The sequence below is a fragment of the Chrysoperla carnea genome, chromosome 1, assembly GCF_905475395.1.
Source record: "Chrysoperla carnea chromosome 1, inChrCarn1.1, whole genome shotgun sequence".
Classification (NCBI taxonomy): Eukaryota; Metazoa; Arthropoda; class Insecta; order Neuroptera; family Chrysopidae; genus Chrysoperla; species Chrysoperla carnea.
Window position 1 is genome coordinate 8,036,316 of NC_058337.1, and position 22,685 is coordinate 8,059,000.

Sequence of the window (22,685 nt, forward strand, 5' to 3'; positions counted from 1 at the left end):
ATTGTGGAATTTTTAGCGATGAAGAAGAGGAGCGCTTCCATCAGGATATCGCAAACATGGAAAAAAAATCAAGGCCATTGGAGTGTTTTAATGTGGTCGGATTATTACTGGTCTGTTTGTCGAGATATTACAAAAGCAGAATATAAAATTTAATATTTATTAATTACTTTTGTATTCAGTACGTGAAAATCAATAAAAAATCTACTCTACATGAAGAATACTTTTTTAAAGTCAAAATTTGTAGACCAGTGAATAAAAGAAATGAGTAATTTATGTACGATTTTACTTACTTGCTTTGGTGACAATCTCCACGGGATAGGTTTCACGCGATTCTTCAGTATTGGATTGTATTTTTGGTAACTCCCTAACTTCTCGTCCTAGGTTTTAGGTGGCCAAAAACATAAAGTTTCGTTTTAAAATAACTAAGAAATCGGGACAAATCTTAATCATTTTTTTCTCGTTTATTTTCTCGTCAAATTCGGCTAAAAAATTGTTTTAGTTCTGCTATTTTTATTTAATTAGCACTCAATAAGAAAAATAAATAAACTATACTATACTAGCTGTGAACTACCCGCTTTGCTGGGCAACATCCACCCGATTGGCGATATTTGTTCCTTGCTTGTAGTCTTTTTTTTTTCAGATTTTAACCCATTTACGCCCACCGTACTCGTTTGAGTGCAATGAAAGAAATAGATAGCTGGCGATATTTATTATCATGCCAGGGTTCATATCTGTGAAAAAATGTGGGTATATTCTTGTGCGGGGAGTAGTTTTCGAGGTTATGATATGTGAGGTGATTTGGTTCCTATATGTTGTTATCGGAAGTACTGATTCATCATTATCTTATACAAAAATTGAATGGTTTGCTCTAGTTTGGATTTTACAAGCAGGTAAAGTTGCTCGTCCGAGTACAATGGGCGAAAGCAAGTAGTTTTATGATATACTTTATTTTGAAACCAAATAAGCCCATTGTGATAAATGGAAAGCGTTTTGCAAGACTTCTAGAAATTGAAGTTGAGGCTTCACATCAATCATAAGTCGATATTGTTAATGTTCCTCCTCAACCTGATGTTCAGACCGACGAGGAAGAATTTAACAACGACGACTTGATGTTCCCGGTTCACTAGAAAGTAGAAATACAGGCAAGCGAATCTGAAGATGAAAAAATCAATCCCTCATTGTGAGAGCTTGCGAAAAAATTCAGAAAAATTAAACGTAAAACGGAAACTCCCATTAGGTGGACTCGCAAAGAACTGAACATTCATGTGTTATCTAGAGGCGGTGCCAGTGAACGGTTCGAAAATGTGGTAAATGAATTATCAGGGTATTTAACCCTAATGTTGTTCAGGTTTTTGAAAAGCTTTTTGATAAGCAAGTGGCCGAGCACATCATGGTCCAAACACGCTTGTATGCAAAGAGAGAGAGAGAGAGAGATTTAAAATCATAGAAATTTAGAAACAGCATATTATTTGAATAATTTTTGATTAAGGTAGTACGAGCGCCAAGGTAAGTTTAGACTTGTAGTTGAAATTATTTGTATCTAGTTTTCAACTTTGATAATGAATTTTGTTATAACTTTACGAATGTAGACGAAAAATAAGAATAAATTTTGTCGATATCTGCCTTGGTTTTCGAAATACCAAAAGCAAAATAATTTTAAAAAAATTCAATTTTCGATACTTTAAAAATGACTCCAGATATCGAAAAATTTTATTCCAACTTTTCGTCTTATATTGTCAAGTTATAACATTACTCACCATCAAAATTGTTACAATATATATTTTTTAATTTGTGCCCCCACTACCGTGCTCCTCCTACATTTTTAATTAGTCGGGCACAACGAATTTTTTTTTTTCAATTATTTATTATGTTTTAACTTTAATTTAAATAGTATTTTTTTAATTTCCTGCGACTACTTTTGGAGAAATGTATGTCCCATAATGTGAGAAATTATGTAGTTTTACATCACAAAAATTAATGCCCAAACACACGGTCATTTAATTCGGTCAAAAATGTATGTATATAAATAAGAGAAAGATAGAAGAAACTTTCCAACGTGAAATAAAACATAGTTTTTTATTTTTATCTTTCATCTTATAATTCTATGATGAATTCGAAAAAAAAGTAATAATCATTTATTTATGACGACAGAATTTTTTTAATTAAACAGATCTAAATAATTAAATTAAATATATAAAAGAAAATAAAATTATTAATTAGTTAATAATTGTAATATATTGGTACGTTTCATCATAACATATAACTGTTAAGGGATTTGTCTTAATTGTTTGTTTCTCATACATCAATCACAGCTTGCCGTCTATCTACCAGACAAACGACTCTCCCAATGCTGTGCATGTATGTATACAATACATACATCACAATTAGTCGCATCAATGATTGTTTTTTCCCAGGAGTCCTCAATAACAGCTCCGATTTTTATGAATTTTGTTTCAAAATGATTCTTTTTGTATATTATTTAAAATCAGAAACATGTCAGAGGGGGGAAATAATCTGGAGGGAGAATACGCAATGGTCCAACTGATATATCGACGCCCAGTCTAAATCGCTGATATATCGACGCCCAGTCTAAATGATAAAAGTTTGAAATTTCGAGAGGATATTGATTTTATACTGTAGGTTGCATTTAAGAAAGGATTTTTCGAAATTCACCTCCTAAAAGGTTGAAATATGGGATGAAAATTGGTATGATTGTATGAAAATATGTACAAAATGTCATTTTTTAGTTCACTACCAAACCGATTTTAAAAATTATTTCACCAATAGAATGCTACATTATCAACAAGTGACATGGCCGTGTTTTCTTTTCAAAATAATTACGGATTCGCACCAAAAGTTAATATGTACTAGATTCATTAATTACAATAATTTTTTTGTACTTTCCGAAGAAATGGCCACTATTACACTTACGTCAATAGACGAAGTAGGTATATCAAAAAATGTGTTACGATTTTCTATCGTACCGTTCAGAAAATTGTTCAAATTCTTCCTTAATCGTATTTAATCCAGTAACTTTACATTACAGTCTGCGTGAAATCCAGTATCTCTGATTTTTTGCAGACTTGTTTCTGATATTCACCCAATGAATAATCTAAGTGTGTGACCTCGAGCGCGGAACGCAACTTTGTCAAAAATCGAAAAAACCGTGAAAATTTCCGCTTGTTTTCTTCTTTTGGTGATTAAAAACCAAAATAACTGGTTTTTGATAGTACCTATTCAGGACGCTTTCAAGTAAACTAAATTTGTATAATATAAAACTAGAATGGACTAGAATTTAAACCTAATGTTTCCGAAATGAAGCCTTTCAAATTTTATGATTTTTTCGTACATCTCAGTTTTTTGCAATATTCTGTCATTTTAAAAGATTTTTGACCCTGAGAAACACTATCACACTCCGCCGGAGGTTAGTACTATCCCCTGCTAGAATAATTCGAGTGACGTCTGAAATATTGAAAAAATATTGAAAAAGTGCTATCAAAAACTTGCCCTTAAGGCTACAATCGCAAAAATCTGAACAAAAAGCCGAAATTTTCACGTTTTTTTTTCGATTTTTGACCAAGTTGCGTTTGGCTTGTGACAAGCTTGGATTATTCATCAGACCAACATCATAAACAAGTCTCCAAAAAATCAGAAATGCCGAATTTGATTCAAACTGCCCTTACATTCAGATGACAAGGTTACCGTATTAATAATTATTTCGTATATTTAATATACTATCAATGATAATAACAAGGATGATAACAAGGAGTAAAACCGCATAAATGAAGTTTTTGAACCTCGAAATAAAGTTTTTTATCTAATGGTCAGCATTCAATACTTCGTCCAACCAATTTGCTGTTTGGGCTAGTGGTTTGTTGGCAATTTTACTAAATTTCTATACAGACTTATATATAATTTTCTCCGAAAAATGCCGATATTTAAAAAAGGCAGTAATTCAAGAAATATTCTCAACTGTTTTGAGCAAAGTCAATAAAACTTATTGCATTCAATTCGTCATTTAAATTCTAGATGCTTTAAATAATCATAAAAAATGACGATATTCATTTTCAGATTCTACATTTTTGAAATCTTGAGGTCCAATGTATAAAAAAAATTCGGAATTAGGTGGCTTTCAACTTCGAAATCTGATCAGTATCGTATAGTTCCCTTTCAAACTCCTCGGGAATATTTGTTAATATGGATTTCATTTTTAATTTCATTTTAAAATTGGCATCGTTCAACGAATTAAAAATAATTTTTTGTTTTATTTCAAAAATATTGTTTTTACTTCTATACATAATATTTGGTTTTCAGTTAAACAATATAAATTGGTTGTATATCATAAATAATTCATTACAAAACGAAATAAACAAATAGAACTATTTCGAATAAATATCATCAACTATCAACTTCACAACATAAGGTTGGTAAGAATAATGTTTTTTTCTTTTTAATTGCACGCAATTCTAGCCATTGTTCTTGATTTGGTACATACATTTCGGCTGGCATTCGTTCATGTCCTTCCCCTTCTGATTCTGATTGATTTCCTTCGTTATTTCCATTAGCTTTTTGTTGTCCTTGTTCATTTGTTTCACCTGTAATAACATTGATTTTATTGCACTACTTTATATTTATAACCCGATCATCTTAGTCCAATAAGTGGTCAACCTCGGAATCTAACGGAGCTGAATTATTGTACAAACCTTTATTTTGATTGTACAAATGTTGTCTCAAAAGTCACATATGGTCACGCGTGCGCGTATTCAGATATTCAAGGTCAAAGGTCGCGACATGCAGTTTTTGGTAAATATCTCAGTTTGCCTTCAATCGTTAACATTTATTATAAAAGTTGTAGAGGATACAATTTTCTACAAATTTTGTCTGATACTTTTTTTATACGTTGAACCGTTTTTTAAATAGAGGGCGCAGAAAATGTAGCGCTCAGCTTAACGTACTTCAGTGCTGGGTCAATATTTATAAATATAAGGTATTCAATAATTGATTAAGTAGTATTTAATGAATTATTAAGTGAAAAAACCGTATAACAGACTGGGTCAATCGTGAATCACAGTCTATTATTGCTCTGTTTTTTAAGACATAATCAATAGACTATATCATCAGAGCTATATTTAATACAACCCTATATACCGACAAAAAAATTATTTTTGGCTTCCATTTCCCTATTTTCCGAATTAATTTTATCGACGGCACATTATAGCACACCTTTTGATATTTTTAAATTCTAAAAACGACATAATGAAAACACCCTGACAAAATAATAGTTTTTGGCTGTCATTTCTCTAATTTTACGAATTTTCCAATTTTCTCGACTGTTATACTACTAAAAACAATTTCTAAATATTACCAATACTTTACTTACTTTTTTTAACTTTTTCATCCATATCAATATGTTCACCGGGCGATCGTAATAATATTCGTCCAACACCTTCACATCGACGTAACACTTCATTACGCAGCATATGTTTACGAACATCTTGAGTGATAATTGCACAATTTATTAACCAATCATTGACGCTCGCAAAATCTGTTAATAGTTGTAAAGCTCCGTATCTTGTAAATTTTATTCTATTTATATAAATATGGTCCAACCACGCTTCGCACATTATACGTAATATCATATTGTTTGTGACATGATCATTGGTTGCTTCGAGCACAGGTAATAGAACTCGATCTAAAATTCATATAGATAATGGATAATTTAATCAGCCAAACTTTTGCAGGTCAAATATTTATTGCAGTTTTCTAGATATTCATCGAAGTAAACTAAAATTCCTTTCAGGAAGATTCTGATAAGTCCAATCGAATATCAATTTCATTATTGTCTCTGTTTGCAAAGTAACAGAGATCCGTAAGGTATAAATATGTAAAACTCTCGGAATCTAAGGATAGTCAATGTATCTTTATAAAAACTGTTCGAATACATTGTTTAAAGCTTACTTAAAAAAGTTAAAAACAAAATTTGTGCGAGCTTATCCAAGGGGAGTACTCCGGATTTCAATCACCAATAACTCGAAAAGTACTGACTTTTCGAAATATGTTTCAAAGACACTTTTTGCTTAGAATCCATTCCTATATCGATTCCCGTTGTCATTATCAGCATAAATTTTTCCAACCCCGAGAAGGAGTGGCGCCCTGGACAAGATCGTACAAATTTTTTTGTTTTTAACTTCTTTAACAAGCTTTGAACAATGCAGTCGCCACAATTTTTATAAAGATTCATTGACTGTTCTTGGATTCCGAGGTATAAATCTTACGGCTCTGCACTAATAAAACAAAATAAACTACGTGAAATTGAAAAAAGAAACCACCAGATAATCAGCCAGCAGTTTTCAGATGTCATTTGATAAAACATTATGTTGTACAATATCTCAAATACGGCTTTCTTGCCTTAAATATCTTTTTGGAACTTACAACTTTAATAAAAAAATTATGGGGTAGGTATAGTGAAAGGTTTTTTTACCATCGAAAAAATTAGAATAAACCTCACATATTTTCAACGAACAACTTCCGTTTTTGTTTACTTTGATTTTTTCTCTAGAAAAAACGAAATAAAAAGAAAACACCGATACTTGGTACACGTTGAGATTTCTTTATTTCATTTTTTGGCCATCAAGTTTCTTTCTAATGTAAAAAATGCTTACCTAAATATGTTGCAACATACGAAAATGGTGTTTTTGGTATTTCATTCGATACTTTTCTCCAATGTTTATGACTTGGAAATACCATTTGTAAATTTGCTAAACATAAAGTACGGCATACTTTTGCCAAGACATCCAAACATTCTTGAGGTATTAACTGAAATTAAGATTAGTAATTTACAACTCTAAAACAAGCCACAAACGTATGTTATCGGTAAATCGCAGAAAAATCAGCCAAATACTGTAGGAAATAAAGCATTTAACCAAGGAATCGACTAGTCGTCAGTTGATTTTTATGGGAGCCGGTGGAAAATGCGAGTCTGAGTGTAGTCAACAAAATCAAAAACATGAGAACTTATGCTTCAAAAAAAAAAAAAAACTATTGGATTTCATATTTTGGACAATTTTAACAGCATTTTTATCCCTGACATTTTTTTACCTAACCCCACCGTTTTCGAGATATAAGCATTTGAAAAACAAAAAAGCGGATTTTCGCCGACGACTTGTTTTGACGAAAATAAAGATTATTTTGTGGTTCCGGTCAAAAATTTAATTTGACTGCCATTAGAAATTATATTTTGGACGATTTTAAGTATTTTTGACTCGTAACAATTTTCAGTAAAACTCACTATTTTCGATTTATAAGCGTTTAAAACGGATTTTTGCCGAAAATTCGTTTTTTTGATGAAGATAAAAATTAGTTTATGGTTGTGGTACAAAATTTGAGTTGAAAACCAATTGATTTTGGACTATTTGATATTTTTTTTTACATTTTTAATCTTACTTCATCGTTTGTGATATATATTTTGTATTGCGGAAACTGAGGCTTAAATACGAGTTTTTTTTCAAATACTTATATATCGAAAACGGTGAGGTAAAATAAAGAATGTCGAGAGTAAAATAGCGTTCAGAATAGTCCAAAATATAATATATGATTTTCAAATGAAACTTTTGACCACAACCACAAAATAATCTTTATATTCATCAGTAACAAATTTTCATAAAAAAATCGTTAGAAAATATTTTTTTCTAACATATCGAAGGCGATGAGGAAAGGTAAAAAATGTCACGAGTTTAAAAGTTTGTCAAAATATAAAGCCATATAGTTTTCATATCAAATTTTTGGCCACAACCACAAAATAATTTTTCTTTTCATCAATAACGAATTTTCGGTAAAAATCCATACTTAATTTTAAAACGCTAATATATCGTAAACGACGAGTTTTATTGAAAATTTTTACGTATCAAAAAATACTTAAAATCATAAAAAATATAATTTCTAATGGCTTTCAAATTAAATTTTTGATCGAAATCATAAAATTATGTGGGTTGTCGATACAAATCCACATTTTTGTTTTTCAAATGCTTATATCTCGAAAACTGTTAGGTAAAAAATGCCAAGAGTAAAAAAACATGCTGTAAATTGTCCAAAAAATGAAATCCAGTAGTTTCTGTTAATTTGAAGTAAAGAGAATGTGGTGTCCGAAAGTAGGTTACTTCTGTTCCACCCAATTGGGGTAAATCGAAAAAGAACAAATTCGCTTGTATACGACTTTGTTGGAGGCATGAAGGTTATAAAGAAAGAGAACGATCGTTACGTGTTAAAGCATTAGCGCGCCTGTCCCTGAAAATTTGTATAATTTATAGTTCATTTTTCAGCCACCAGCCGCGCTGTCATCAAGAAGTAGTATCTGCGAAGTTAGCTGTTTATGAGTACAAGTAGATGAAGTTAGTTGCATAATGTACAAATTGATATATCATTTCAAATTAGCGCACAACAGCCCGCTTTTATTGATACTACTTAGCGGTCGCAGCGCTTCACTTATTTTATCCATATTTCGGGGACAATATTTTCTACAGCGATCGTTCTCCTTCTTATAACCTTCATGGTTGGAGGAGTCAATTTCTTGGTTAGATTATTATTTATTTCCTCTATTATAAGAGAAGAAGATTGTCATTAAAAACAAAGTAAGTTAGTCAGTCCAATGAAATCTTCCTTGTGAACCTTCCATCCATCTTACCTTGAGTTTGTCAATATTCACTTTAACTTCACTAACTAATTTCTCACGCATATTAGCACATACTTGAACATGGACATCCAAACCACCTTTTTCAATTTCAATAGTGTGATCATCTAAACGCAAACCATTTAATTCTGATAAGCATGCTTTAATATCACATTGAATTATTATAAAAAAACTATCAACATTCCAACAATTCGCTAATTTACGTGTTTCACTTGCTGCCCACAATCTTGTAGTATGTATTGTGTGATCTAAAAACATATTATTCAATTAGTAGTATGCAATAGTTTTTTCGCTAAAAAGTAGTTCAGTCAAATGATTATACGATTAATTATATAATCGGTAGTTGTGAACCGGGATTGTAGGCGAAAGGTGTGTCAGCTTTTATAAAGCATGTATTGTTCAATAAATAATATTCAAACATCCATAATGTATTATATGTAAAACAGCCTGTTCGACCCGTTGCCAAAGAGTTTGGTATAAATCATATGACGCTTACAAGATACGTTAAGCAGTATGAGCGAACTGGATCTCTATGTACAGAATATAATCCACATAATAAGATTTTTACCACAAAACTAGAGAAAGAACTGGTAAAATATTGTACTACCGCTTCGAAAGTATATCTTGGTTTAACAATAAGAGATTTGCATAAGGTAGAATATGATTTTGCCAAAGAAAACAATTTGTGCGCCGAATGGAACGGATTAGAAATGGCAAGTGTGGATTGGTATAAGGCTTTTATGCAAAGAAATCCTACTCTATCGGTAAGAAGTCCAGAAGTAGCAAGCCTGACTCGTGCTCATGACCTTTAATAAACCCAATGTTGATAAATTTTATACCAATCTGCGTACATTATTTGATCGTTGGAATTTTCCACCGCAAAACACATATAATATTGACGAAACAGGGCCAACTACAACTCATGAACCACGCAAGATTTTAGCTGAAAGAGGGACAAAAAAAGTTGGATCAATTACCTCACAAGAACGTGGAACATTAATCACAGTGAGTTTGGCTGTAAATGCAATTGGTAACTATGTATCGCCATTTTTTCTTTTCCGCAGCAAAAATTTTCATCAATATTTTATAACGCATGGTCCTATTGATTCTAATGAATCTGTTATACATGCAACATTTCGTTAAATATACAAAACTTTCCATCACACTTCACAAAAGCTTCAACCGTTGGACAGATCAATTCAACTGTTGGAAATGTTACAGTCGAACGTGGTGTGTAACATTTGACTTTAGGTACACTTACAATTGTTCCTCTTGGTGTGACAATTGTTACATGTTTTACGATATGAATTATGTAGCTAATTAGTTAAGTACGCCAGTAAAATCTTACAATAAAAACAGCTAAAATCACAAAACGTGATGTAATGCTACATTTTTGAAAATACCTTTACGTCAGACAAATCCTACATTAAAATCGCAAAGTGCGATGTAAAGCTACTTTTTTAGTATGTTATTTGGACCCCTTAGGGAAGTGTGAAACCACATTTTGCAAGCAAAAAAATTTGTGCTTCCTGCATAATACGCGAAAAACTGAAAAATTTTCGGACTTTTTGCAGTTCAATTCAAAAACTTTGAGCTTTTTGACATTAGTTGCCCGCATCTTTTTGAAGGTATACTAAATTTGGAACAATTTAAGCCGACCTACAGTTCCGTATGTCTAATAGTTTTTGAGATATGATGCTTGGACGACGTTTTCTCAAGCCACGGGGATTTGTTAATTAATAAGAGCAATTTATGGCAACTAAAAATCGTGCCTCGAAAAACAAAAAAGGTCGAGATACCTCAAACCCTACTACTTACCTAAACGATGTAAAACTGGTATTTGTTCAACTAATGGTAATTCTTCTACTGGTGCACCCACAATCCATTCGTTCGTAACCTCACATTGATTTGATAGTGTTACCAAGTCATGTAACATATCAGCAAATAATTTTCCGGCTGTCTCAGATGATGACGATACTGCTACGTTGTTGAGTGGTATGCTCATATTCAATGTATTGTTATTATTATTGTTACTAGTATTATTATTACCATATGCAGCCACTAATGTATTACGAAAATGTTGATCCCAAGATGTTGATGTTACATGACACCCTAATGCATCTGCTAAGCTATGTAATGCGCCAATTATCACTTGTGGAATGGTAGCTACGGTTTGTTTGTAACAATTGTAACAAACAAAATTATGATTAATTAAATTATTATACATTAAATTTTATTGTTTAATGTTTTGAATATTATCGAAAAAAATAACAGTGAAAACAATTGACTGAGTTGCTGAAACACCCTATATAGAAATTAAATCCAACAGCTGAATGTTTGCCGGTGAAGAGAAGTAGTGAGGTATATTGACTTTAAAATAGCAATGACGTTCTTAAGTAGTTCCATTTTATATAACTTTTCCCAGAGTAACTGCCTATTTGCCGACTTTGTCGAAAGCTTTTTGAAAATTTACAAAACAACAATATTTCAACAATTTCTTTCTCTTTGTAGCCAAGTTTTTATCAATTATCGTTTAAAGGACCACAACATTGTCCATAACTTGGTAACTTGGCCTAAAACCTGCCTGCAGATCGTTAATTATACTATTATATTGCGCCCACTGTTGTATTCGCTAGAAGCTTCGTATACACTTTCATGGCTGGCATTAGGGGTAAACCTCGATAATTGTTTGGTTCCTTTATGCTATCCTTCCCTTTGTATTTATTTAATTGAGGACAGTTTTTCATGGCTGATTTTAAAATTTCATTAGTTATTCCACCAAAGCCTCCTTCCTGATTTTGCTATTTTAGCTGAATTAATAATGTCTACAATATCACTTTCCTCGAAAGAATTCGGTATTTATTATCTTTATCAAGTACGGTATTTATCATCTACAAGTGTGTCTTCTGCACTTGTCATTTACCAAGGCATTATAAATATTCCTTATCGCCTGTATTGGAAAATTTTCCGATTTCTATACATACATGTCTTCTGATATGCATGAAAACTTTTTTTGCTTTATCTATCATATATTCAACATGCGCATTACATTTTTCCCATACATGGCACAATCACATTTTCATATTCTTTAAGAGTTCAAAGGCTTGCTGTACATTTTATTATTTTCCCTTTTTGTGTAGAAGTTCTATCAATTAAACTGTCTAACATTTGAATTATTGTACAAATGTTAATATCAACGGACTGTAATTTTTTTGGCATAGGTGCTTACATGATTAATTTTATGTTTTTTAAATCTTCAACGTGGTCCTTTACAACCGCACGCCTGTGGGCATGTGCTACTTTGCCTTAAATTTTCCTCTGTTAATTGTAACTACAATAACATTTAGTGTTACTGGTATAGTTGATGTTGAAAAAAATTTGAAATCTGATTCGGTATATTTGTTCAATGTTCCGTACGTAATACCAAATTTGCAAAATTTCATTTTAATGAGGATTTTCCATTTATATTTGTTAAATTTTTATTACATGTAATAGAAATATTTATTGATAAATAAATATTTCTACCGATAATATTGGATTTGTTAAAATCTAATGCTTTGAGTTGCAATAACTCGTAAATATATTCAACATTATATAATTTTGTTTTTCTAAAAATTGTATTATTAGCCTAAGAGGGAAATGCAAGTTTTACTATCGAACAGGTACGTGAGTTTTCTGTTACGGAAAATAAAGATTTAAGGTTACTTTAACAAATGCCGGAACATCAGCCAGGCAACCGGGGACTGTAAGCCTGGGTGGAGAGCCAAAAAAGAAAAAAAATTTTTTGCAATGAATAGGTACGTGGGTGATGTTTTGTCAGAATGTTAAAAGAGAGGTTAAAAACAGTTTGCCAAAACATGAGCCAGGTAGCCGAGGACCGTAAGTCTGAGTGGAAAGCCAAACATGTAAAAAAAATTTATTTTGCAACAAACAGGTACGTGGATGATGTTTTGTCAGAATGTTAACAGAGATGTTAAAAAAAATTTGCCGAAACATCAGCTAAGTAAGCGGGGAACGTAAGTCTGAGTGGAGAGTCAATCCTGTAAAAAAATGTTTGCCTCTGCCCAGACCTAGGGTTCCCGGATGCCTGGCTGATGTTCCGGCATTTGTTAGAGTAACCTTAAATCTTTATTTTCCGCAACAGAAAACTGACGTACCCGTTCGATAGTAAAACTTGCATGTCCCTCTTGCTCTATATGGTTTGAATTTCATTAATATCTAAATAATAACCTATATAAAGTTAGCGGACCAATTTCCATAAATTATTCGTGAAATTTTTTATTTTGCCGCTCAATTATTTTTAAAAAAATCGAGTTGTTCTGCTAACTTAATCTTAAGTTAGCTGACAACTTTTCACTTACCAATATTTTTACTAATTGGGTGGTTTTTATCCGCAAATTATTTGTGGAACTTTTTAATATGCGCGTTCTATTACTTTTTGAAAAAAATTAAAGTATCCAGATTACTTCAAATTAAGTTAACGGACCACCTTAAGTGGTCGTGAAAGTTTTAATTTTATCGCTCAAAACTGCTTTAGGTATTTAAAAATAATTTACGAATAAAAACGTCAAAATCTCAGTATTGTAAAGTCAGGAAATTTTCTTTTTGTAAGGCTGTGGTTCGCAGACTTATGTATTAAGTTAGCGAGCCAAGCATTTTTCTTTAATAATTGAGCGGCAAAATTAAAACTTTCACGAATAAAAAAATTGGGAAAATCTTAAAGTGGTCCAGTAACTTAATCTAAAATTAGCCTTTACTCTAATTGTTCGAAAAATAATTGAGCGACAAAATAAAAATTTCGAGAATAAATTACGGATAAAAAGAGACAAATTCGCCATATGGAAAAGTCGAACAATTCGGAAGATTGTTCCCTTACTTATAATTGATAAATGATAAGATATCAGGTGGTCTAAATTGGAACTTCATATTCAGTCGTATTAGTACAAATTTTTATCGCCAGTTCGCGGGATTCATCAGATTTGAATTGGTATATTTTTATTGGCCTGAAAAAATAGTATGTAGAAGTATTGCCATTTGGTAGTCAAAATTGTAACTACTGAATTCGGGTCTTCTTCTGAATTTTAATTAGTACGAATTATTATCGCTATTTGGCGAGTGGCAACTCCCAGTTATCAACAGCGTAAAATATATCTAATTATAAAATAAATGTTCTTTTGCTAATTGAATAAATAGATTTTATAATGTTTATCTAAACGAATAATTTGTATATTCATTTAATTTAATTTAATTATTTTGTCTGGTCTAATGAATCTATATTTTTGGTAATATCTATTAATCAAGTAATGCCTATGTGTTGATATGAATTTATTTTATTATTTTTGCAGTAAAACCGATAAATCTATTAATTATTTATTGCAAAAATATTGCTTAGAATGAATAAATAAATCGTTTTAAAGCTTTTTCAAATTAATTTAATTAATTATTTTCTTTAAATTATTATTCCCGGAATTATGTTCTTAAATCAGTGATAGTATATTTATACCATGTATATATGAAATATACCTAGTATATTAAGTTTAGTCCCAAGTTTGTAACGCTTAAAAATAATGATGCTAGGAAAAAAATTTTTTCATAGGTGTTCATAAAATCACCTAATTAGTCCATTTCCGGTTGTCCGTCCGTCCGTCCGTCTGTGGACACGATAACTCAAAAACGAAAAAAGATATCGAGCTGAAATTTTTAAATTTTTAAATTGAAAAAAATGTTCCTTATAAAAAAATAAAAAACTTTTGTTTGAAACATTTTTTTGTAAACATCACTGTTTACCCACGAGGGCGTTAAATAGGTGCAAATTTTATAGTATGTATTAATATAGGAATATCAGTTGTGTGTGTGTTGTGTATTTAAAAGTGAATATCTTTTGTTATTTACGTGACGTCAAAAAAACAAACGATTGCGCATCAACACTGTCTATACGATTGCGCATCAACACTGTCTATACATGGTATTTCAACAATTAACTCAGTCAATTGTTTGTTTTCACTTGTTTATAAGAAGTTTTTTTTTCGACAGATCAGTATCAGATAAGTTAATTGAGACACCTAATATAAATATATAATTGATTCACCTATATTTGCCTAATTTTCTGAGTTATTCACCACAGCTAAAGCTTTAATGCATACAAAAAATACATACCTGTCGGTGTAAATTGTACAATCCATTCTCTTAAATGTTGACTCGAATGAGGTGGTCTTGATGCTAATGGTGATGCACCCCACCATAAAACAACATGTTCTAAATAATTACCTACTTCACCCCATAAAATTTGTTCATAGTATTCTATGACTTTATTCGACACTTTTTGACTTATTCGTAGTTCACCTATAAGTAAAATAGAATCAATTTTGAATTAGTTTTATACAAAGTAATGAGACAAAAAATTTAAAAATTTCAAACTTGTACTAAAAATATGAAAACATATATGAGAAAATTTAGTGCCTTTTCAAATCGGCTCTTCTTAACTTTATTTTCTAAAACGTAGTAAATTAAGTGAATTAAAATTCAAACACACAAAAATACGAAAAAAAATCTTCTGTGTAGTATACCCTTTCAAATGAGGTATCGTATGGTAGGATATGTCATTTGAAATTTCAATCCGGTGTGGGTGGGAAGAAAGGGATAAAACCTAAAATTCTCTAGGTACTTTTTTTGAACTTCCTGCTCAATATCTAAATCAACGTCTCAAAACAATGATTATATCAGGTCAAGAGTTATTAAGGGTGGGAATGGATCGATTTCATTTTTTTATCATGGTTGAATAAAGAATTTTATGCCCGTTCAAATGAGATATCTCAAGGTAGGAGGTGCGATTTGCAATTTCAAAGTTGGGGTGGCTAGGGGTGAACGGAACTAAAATTCTCTAAGAACCATTTTTAGAATTCAAGGGTGTGGGCCTTCTCGAATTTTCCTGGATATGGAGCCTACATCAATCCTAGGAACACCTTAAGGTCTAGCCTTGTGTCAAGTTTAATCGAAATCGTTAGAGCCATTTTTGAGAAAACCCAAAAAAAAGTTTTCCCAAGAGTGTGGGCCTTCTCGAATTTTTCCGGATACGTGGCTTATTCCAATCCTAGAAACACATTAAGGTCTAGCCTTGTGCCTAGTTTAATCGAAATCGTTTGAGCCGTTTTTGAGAAAACCCCAAAAAAAAGTTTTTCCCAAGGATTTTGGCCGTCTCGAATTTTCCCGGATATGTAGCCTATACCAATCCTAGGAACACCTTAAGGTCTAGCCTCGAAATCTTTAGAGCCATTTTTGGGAAAACCCAAAAAAAAGTTTTCCCAAGAGTGTGGGCCTTCTCGAATTTTCCCGGATGTGTGGCTTATACCAATCCTAGGAACATCTTAAGGTCTAGCCTTTTGCCTAGTTAAATCGAAATCGTTTGAGCCGTTTTTGAGAAAACCCCAAAAAACAAAGTTTTTCCCAACCAAAATACTGCAAATAATATCCGTTTTATTATAAATTTCAAGGACAATATTAGGTAAGTACAATATAGTTCACTTACCAGTAGTTTTTGATTTCTTCACACCATCAGCTCCAAACATTTTTGGAACAATTATTTTGGCAATATTTAATAAATTATTAACTAATTTTTGTTCAGTATTTATTAATATCTCCACGGCTTGTAAATTTTCTTCATTACTTATAAATGATGCTGTTGAAACATTATCATCTGGTTTAGATTGTGGATTCACAGATTCGGTAGTAAGATTTTCAATTGGTGGTGTCATATGTCTTGTTAAAGCTCTGTAAAAATATGATTTTCATAATCAATTAATTAACATTCAGTAAAAGTAAAAAAAAAGTAATAGAATTAACAGTATATATAGAATTAACAGAAATAATTCAAATAATTACTAATTCCCACCATTTTTTATTATTGTTAATTGCGCACTTTAAGTATCAGTCGCCAGGAGTCTTTTTATGCAACATTTCAATTGCAACAGAGTTGCCTATCTTTATAAGTACTAAACTTCTGTATTAGTTTGCAGGTTGTGTGAAAATTATTTAAGTTGGAGACACATCATTCAAAAGGAAATGGATATCTAATTTATATACCATGTGTGTTTCTACCATCTAGGCATATACATATCTGTAGTATGACAGACATCCGTTTAGTAATGCATCTAAGCGAGAGGTATTATATACATGAGTTGTAAGACTACAGATAAGATACGACAGATCTTCTGTTGTATGCATGCAGACAGTGGGAGTTTTGTTGCATACTTACTAGATATCTGTAACTAAAAAACTCCCACTCTCCAAGCGTCTTCCAACTAATGTTCAATATATGTATATAATACCTCTCGCTTAGATGCATTACTAAACGGATGTATTCTGTCATACTACAGATATGTATATGCCTAGATGGTACAAACACACATGGTATACAGAGTGGGTAATTTTAACATTTTATGACTAGTAGCTCGTTTTGAAGTTAGCCAATCAAAAAATTACTTTTACAAAAGTTGCAGAGTTTGATGAGGGACATCATGTTACGACATGAGATTCTCCGTCCTAGTTCTCCGGGTTACTTGAATAGTCAATTTAAATCCTAAACGGTAAGAGATAACACTTTCCATTAAAAAGTTGATTTTCATTAAAGAACTAACATTTTTATATAAAATTTTTTTCGAAAATCGATAGCTCTCGGAGGAAATACAACTTAAAAATAAGTAATCATTTACAAAAAAATTCTTAAGCCAAAAGTTGTCAAGGGCAATAGAGGACATTCGCCTGTGTCCATGCCTTTGACCTGAAATTCTAGTTTCAAGATCATTCGACCTTGATCCATGATAACTATTGTCTAAAAAATTTTTGAAGTAGCTAGCGTATTTGTTTCGATTAAATGCAATAATGACATATTTTTAATATCATGTATTTCCTCCGAGGGCTAACGATTTTCGAAAAAAAATAATTAGTTTTTCTCTTACTTTTTATGATCTAAAGTGACTATTAAAGCAATTCGGAGTGCCGGTCCAATCTGATGTCAGAACATAATGCCCCCATCAAACCCTGCAACTTTTAACTTCTAAATTATTTTTTGTTTGGTTAGCTACAAAACTATACTTATTAGCCATAATATTTCAAATATACTTCTTAGTTCAAAAAAGCAGTCATGTTTATTAAATTATTTAAATTTTTATTTAACATCTTGGGGTCTATGTAGATATTTTAATCAGAAATTAAAAAGGGAAACTTCTATTGGGAATATTAATAACCATTTTTCTAGTAAAATTTTATAAGCACATTTTGATCCGACCATTAACATGCTTATCGAACTTCCTTAATTTGTGGACATAATGTATATTCGATGCCAAAAGTGAATAGCTGAATGTCAATATTTTTGAAAGCAGAGCTCTTTATAGAAAAAAAAAATTTTTCGTAAACGTTATCATAAAAAAGTTTTCCATATGTAGCCAACTTAGCTAGACACCCTGTACATATAAAATTCCAAATTTTTTAGCCTGTGAAGATTCTTGATCTACTAATCAAGAATCTACTTCAGAGATTTATTAGGAAAAAATACGGTGTCCATTAGTTAATTATTAATAAATTTGTTACATTACCTGTAAATTTCAATGCTGGAACTATCTGAATTGTCATCGCCATTATTTGTAACACCTCCACCACCGTCAGCTGGTTTATAATTCTCCAGTAGACTGTCAATCAAACGATGACAACATAATTCAGCACGACTTTGAGCTAATATTTGTAATATACGTGTAATTGACAATTTTCGCATTGGATACATTAATGGTGGGCAATTATTTTTTGAAAACAATGCTTTTTTACTTAAATTATATTTAGCATCTAATGATAACAAGTCATTAAATGACTGTGACATTCTGTATTAAAAAAGTTAAATATTTTATTTAAACTATATTAAAAATTTTGATTTTTTTTGACTATTGGTTAATTTTAACTATATAAAAATTTTGTTTTTTATATTGAAGAATAAAAAGTAGATTTACTTATAAATCAATAAGAAAGGACACACCTAATAGCACAGTGCACGCTTGAAAGATTTTTAAGGCGAAACAAACTTATTGGACTAACAATTCTTTGTTTTTGTCAATTATACCTAATTAATTTTCATCTCATTCCAAACTATCTAAGTGTAAAAGTGTGATTTTTTTGTGTACGAAATTGCAGATTGATCAAATTTTAGGAGTTGCTGTATCCACACCAAAAATGGTTGTGGATAAGCCCTTCATATTTGCAACGGGTAACAATCGTTTCCATATAGTTTAGTGGTCTCTTTAAAAGAAGCAGGAGAAATTTCATAGTCAGAGCACCCATATGGCATTTACTCTGTGCCGGATTTAAGCAGTGAGCTCTTTGGTAAAGACCTCATAGGTTGACACCGAAAAAATAAAGCTTAGGTATATGCATTTTTTTTAAGTTTGAAAGTGTAGGTAATCTCAAATGAATCGGCATTATAATAAAACTTACTTAAAAATGAATTCAAGTGGTTTATCACCAATTTTTTCATACAAAAATAAAGTTTCCGTTATTATCTCTTGTATTAAATATGATATTTTTAATTTATTTTTCCACACAATATCAGTTATTTGTTGCATTTTGAACATTGCAATCATTGGTTGAATATCTATTTTAAATGTTGTACTTTTATATCTAACTACTATTCTTTGTAATGTTTCCACAATTAATTCCAATTTCTGTAAAAAAAAATAGTACATTTGTCTAATAAAACAACAATCATAGGTACCAGCTAATTTATTACATTATTTTTCAATAATTTTTGTATTTGAATGACTAGTTAGATCGAAAGTAGAGTTGCCACCCAGCCCGAATTTTGCGGTGACGTTCCGAAATCCAGATAATTTGGTCGCATCACGCAGAAAGGTTTTGGGGGACGGCATTTGTTTAGCAAACTATTCTGATTTATTCCCTCATTGCTTAACGAAATAAAAAAAAAAAAAACAAAAATTTTCTCTACACGTGGCTCCATAAATACCTGTGACTTGTTATTAATAAATAAATTTAAATATTACTCCAATCATCTTAGGATTTCATCTTGGAATCTAACAAAATAAGCTGAATTTTTGTATAAACCTTTATTTTGACAGTACAAATGTTGTCGAAAAAGTCACATATGGTCACGTGTGCGCGTCCTTAGATATTCAAGGTCAAAGGTCTCAAAAAGCAGTTTTTTGATAATATCTCGTTTCTTTTGCCTTCAATCGTATTTACATTGTCTATAAAAGTTGTAGAGAATAAAATTTTCTACAAATTTTGTCTGAATTTTTTTGTTTTGTTCGCGAACCGCTTTTGAAATAGAGGGCGAAGAAGAAAGAGACCTCAGTCTAATGTACTTTAGTGCTGGGTCAAGATTTAAAAATACAAGATATTAAATAATTATTTAAATAGTATTCAAGGAATAATTAAGTAAAAAAACCGTATAATAGACAGGGTCAATCGTGAATCCCAGTCTTTAATGCGGTTATATTTTTAATTATTCATTAAATTCTACTTAAATATTTATTTTTTACCTTATATTTATAAATATTGAAATTTTGCGAAGAATTAATTTCCAACATGTTGAAAATCGTTTAAATATCTTCATTAGGTCCTAAATGCGTGTAATTGTAGCACAAAAACGGTACGTCGCGTCGGATGGATCAAAATCTGCGTCGAATGAGCATCTAAAAGAGTTTTTGCACTGTTAATCTTTTTTTATATTTTTAAGAAATGTTATGCGCCGGAAAAGTATATTTGGGTTTACAGGTATATCTTTGCCTTGAATCTTGAATTTGGAGTTGAAAGCTTTAAGAAAAACCATTTCGTTTTTTCGTTGAAACTTGGCATTACTCAAGGCAAATTCAAGGCAAATATACACCAATGATAATCAGTAGATATTAGTAAATTTCATTTAATAATATTCAACTAAAGAAGGGATATGAACTGATTTCAATTGGATTATATTATTTTGAAAAAACATTTTAAAAAAGTATTTGATTGGTTTGGTCAAATCCTCCTTTTTTTATTTACTAATATCTACTGATTATCATTGGCTGCTGGTTATCGAATCATAGTCAGTGAATGAAAAAATTTATCAATTTTTGTCCAAATTAGGGCAAAATTGGTAAATGACTTTTTGTCCTTCGTCTTTATGAGCTTATTCTGTAGGCCGACGATCTGCAGGCGATAACAGAACACGTTGTATATGGTCTTGGAAAGTCGAAAAATGTAAGTTTGCCGATTTCTAACCTTTGATTTCGACTACAACACTGAACCGAATTTTAAATTCTAAGAGGTTCATTCAACGCAGAAGTTGACCCTCTTTAATATTGAACCGAATGAAGTTTTCCATTCGGCGTACCGTTTTTGTGCTACAAGCAAAAAACTGATAAAAGAACAAAAACAATGCGGTTATTTGGCTCCCAAAAGTTATGCACACTTCGTGGGATTAAGCAAACTTTTATTACACATATTTAGGACCAAATGAAGGTATTCAAACGATTTCCACCTTACTGGAAATTAATTCCTCAAAACGCTTTTCATGGATTTTATTTGATTGGCCTATTCGTTGTGCGCGTAGTCATGGTAGGGACAATAAAATCGATGCCAGCGCTTCCAGTGAAAAATTTTGGCGTTAAAGGGGGCTGTTATTACTAATTTGCAGTTCTTTACATGTTAATGTTATAGAAATGTCAAATTAAAATTATTGTAAAACACGAATTAATTAAACTTAATGCATTAAAAATTGTGAAAATAAGAAATCAAATTGCACAAATATTATTTTTCAAATGTAAATTATCATAATTATTTATTTAAATTTGTGAGACAATAATATTAACTTTTCAATGTAAGTCTTAATTAAAACTTACTCACTTACCTCTAATTGTGCTTGATGTGTGATGTTTTGTAATTGAATATGTTCTAGAAACTTAAGTAACTGTAATATAAGCAAATCACTATCTTGTCTTAATTGTTTGCAATTAATAAACAGCCGCTTATTTTCTTCAGTTACAATTGGCAGCCATTTAGCAATGTTCATAGTGTTTCTCGACATTAGTTTTTTCTTTATTCTATGCCATATATGGGTATTTTGTTTATAATAAAAGTTTAACGATAACTATTATCAAGTTCAAACAAACTAACCCGGTTTTAATTTATATAAATGTAATGCAGTCATTTTTCAATGTTTTCGTTAGTTAATGACACTTTTACAAAGTTTGTTATTCAGTTGTTAAAGTTTATTTGTGTTTGTGTTATATTGTTTGATCACGCGATGTGATGCGATTTTTTGCATATATAGTTTTCATATACATTAACATTAAAATATTTTTTTGTATCCTAAATTTAATCATATATGAAGAAATTAATGTCGTTATTTGATCTTATCAAATATGATTTTACAACATATTTATATAATTTATTAATCAATTTTATTTTTTTATATTTCTATTTTTAGTTCTTTTTTTAATTCTAACAACCTGCATAAACCATAAACTAGTTACATATTAAGGATGTTCCCTCGCCAGTAATCGAAAAAAACAACGGGTTGCACTCCGGGAGTGCCGGCAGAAGTGAAAACTTGAATGTTTACGTTGTGTATTTTTAATATTTAGAAATGGCTAGGGAATATTTTTGCACAAATTGCTATAATTATCAGTATAAAAGTACTATTATGTGATAAAAGTATCATTTATGTGATAGAAAAAAAAAAACAAAAAAAAAAAGTTATATTTTTAATAAAGAGGCAACCGCACACAGTGTTCCCAAGCGGTCACCCATCCAAGTACTGACTGTACCCAATGTTGCTTAACTTCAGTGGTCGGACGAGAGCCGGTGTACTGAATGTGACATAGTCTTACGCTTTTTCGATCAGGTCACGTGTCCTGACGCGAGTTTAACATTTTTTACCCATTAGAAAAAAAGTGTACAACGCCGCTAAAGAAGTTTTCACTTCAAAAATAAATTAGTAGATAAGGATCCGAATTTTTAGTAT

The 22,685-nt window shown here is 31.1% G+C and overlaps 1 protein-coding gene across 1 annotated transcript; it reads right to left on the reverse strand.

Moving 5' to 3' along the window:
- Nucleotides 1–4,337: 4,337 nt before the first annotated feature.
- LOC123290677 (coiled-coil domain-containing protein 142) lies at nucleotides 4,338–21,731 on the reverse strand. The gene is made up of 10 exons (XM_044870939.1): nucleotides 21,570–21,731; nucleotides 19,205–19,389; nucleotides 18,277–18,555; nucleotides 16,212–16,453; nucleotides 14,843–15,028; nucleotides 10,505–10,852; nucleotides 8,681–8,934; nucleotides 6,663–6,816; nucleotides 5,381–5,692; nucleotides 4,338–4,595 (listed from the first exon to the last, which is right to left on the reverse strand). The coding sequence occupies exons 1-10, from the start codon at nucleotides 21,729–21,731 to the stop codon at nucleotides 4,399–4,401; spliced, it is 2,319 nt and encodes a 772-aa protein (XP_044726874.1). The 3' UTR covers nucleotides 4,338–4,398.
- Nucleotides 21,732–22,685: the final 954 nt, after the last annotated feature.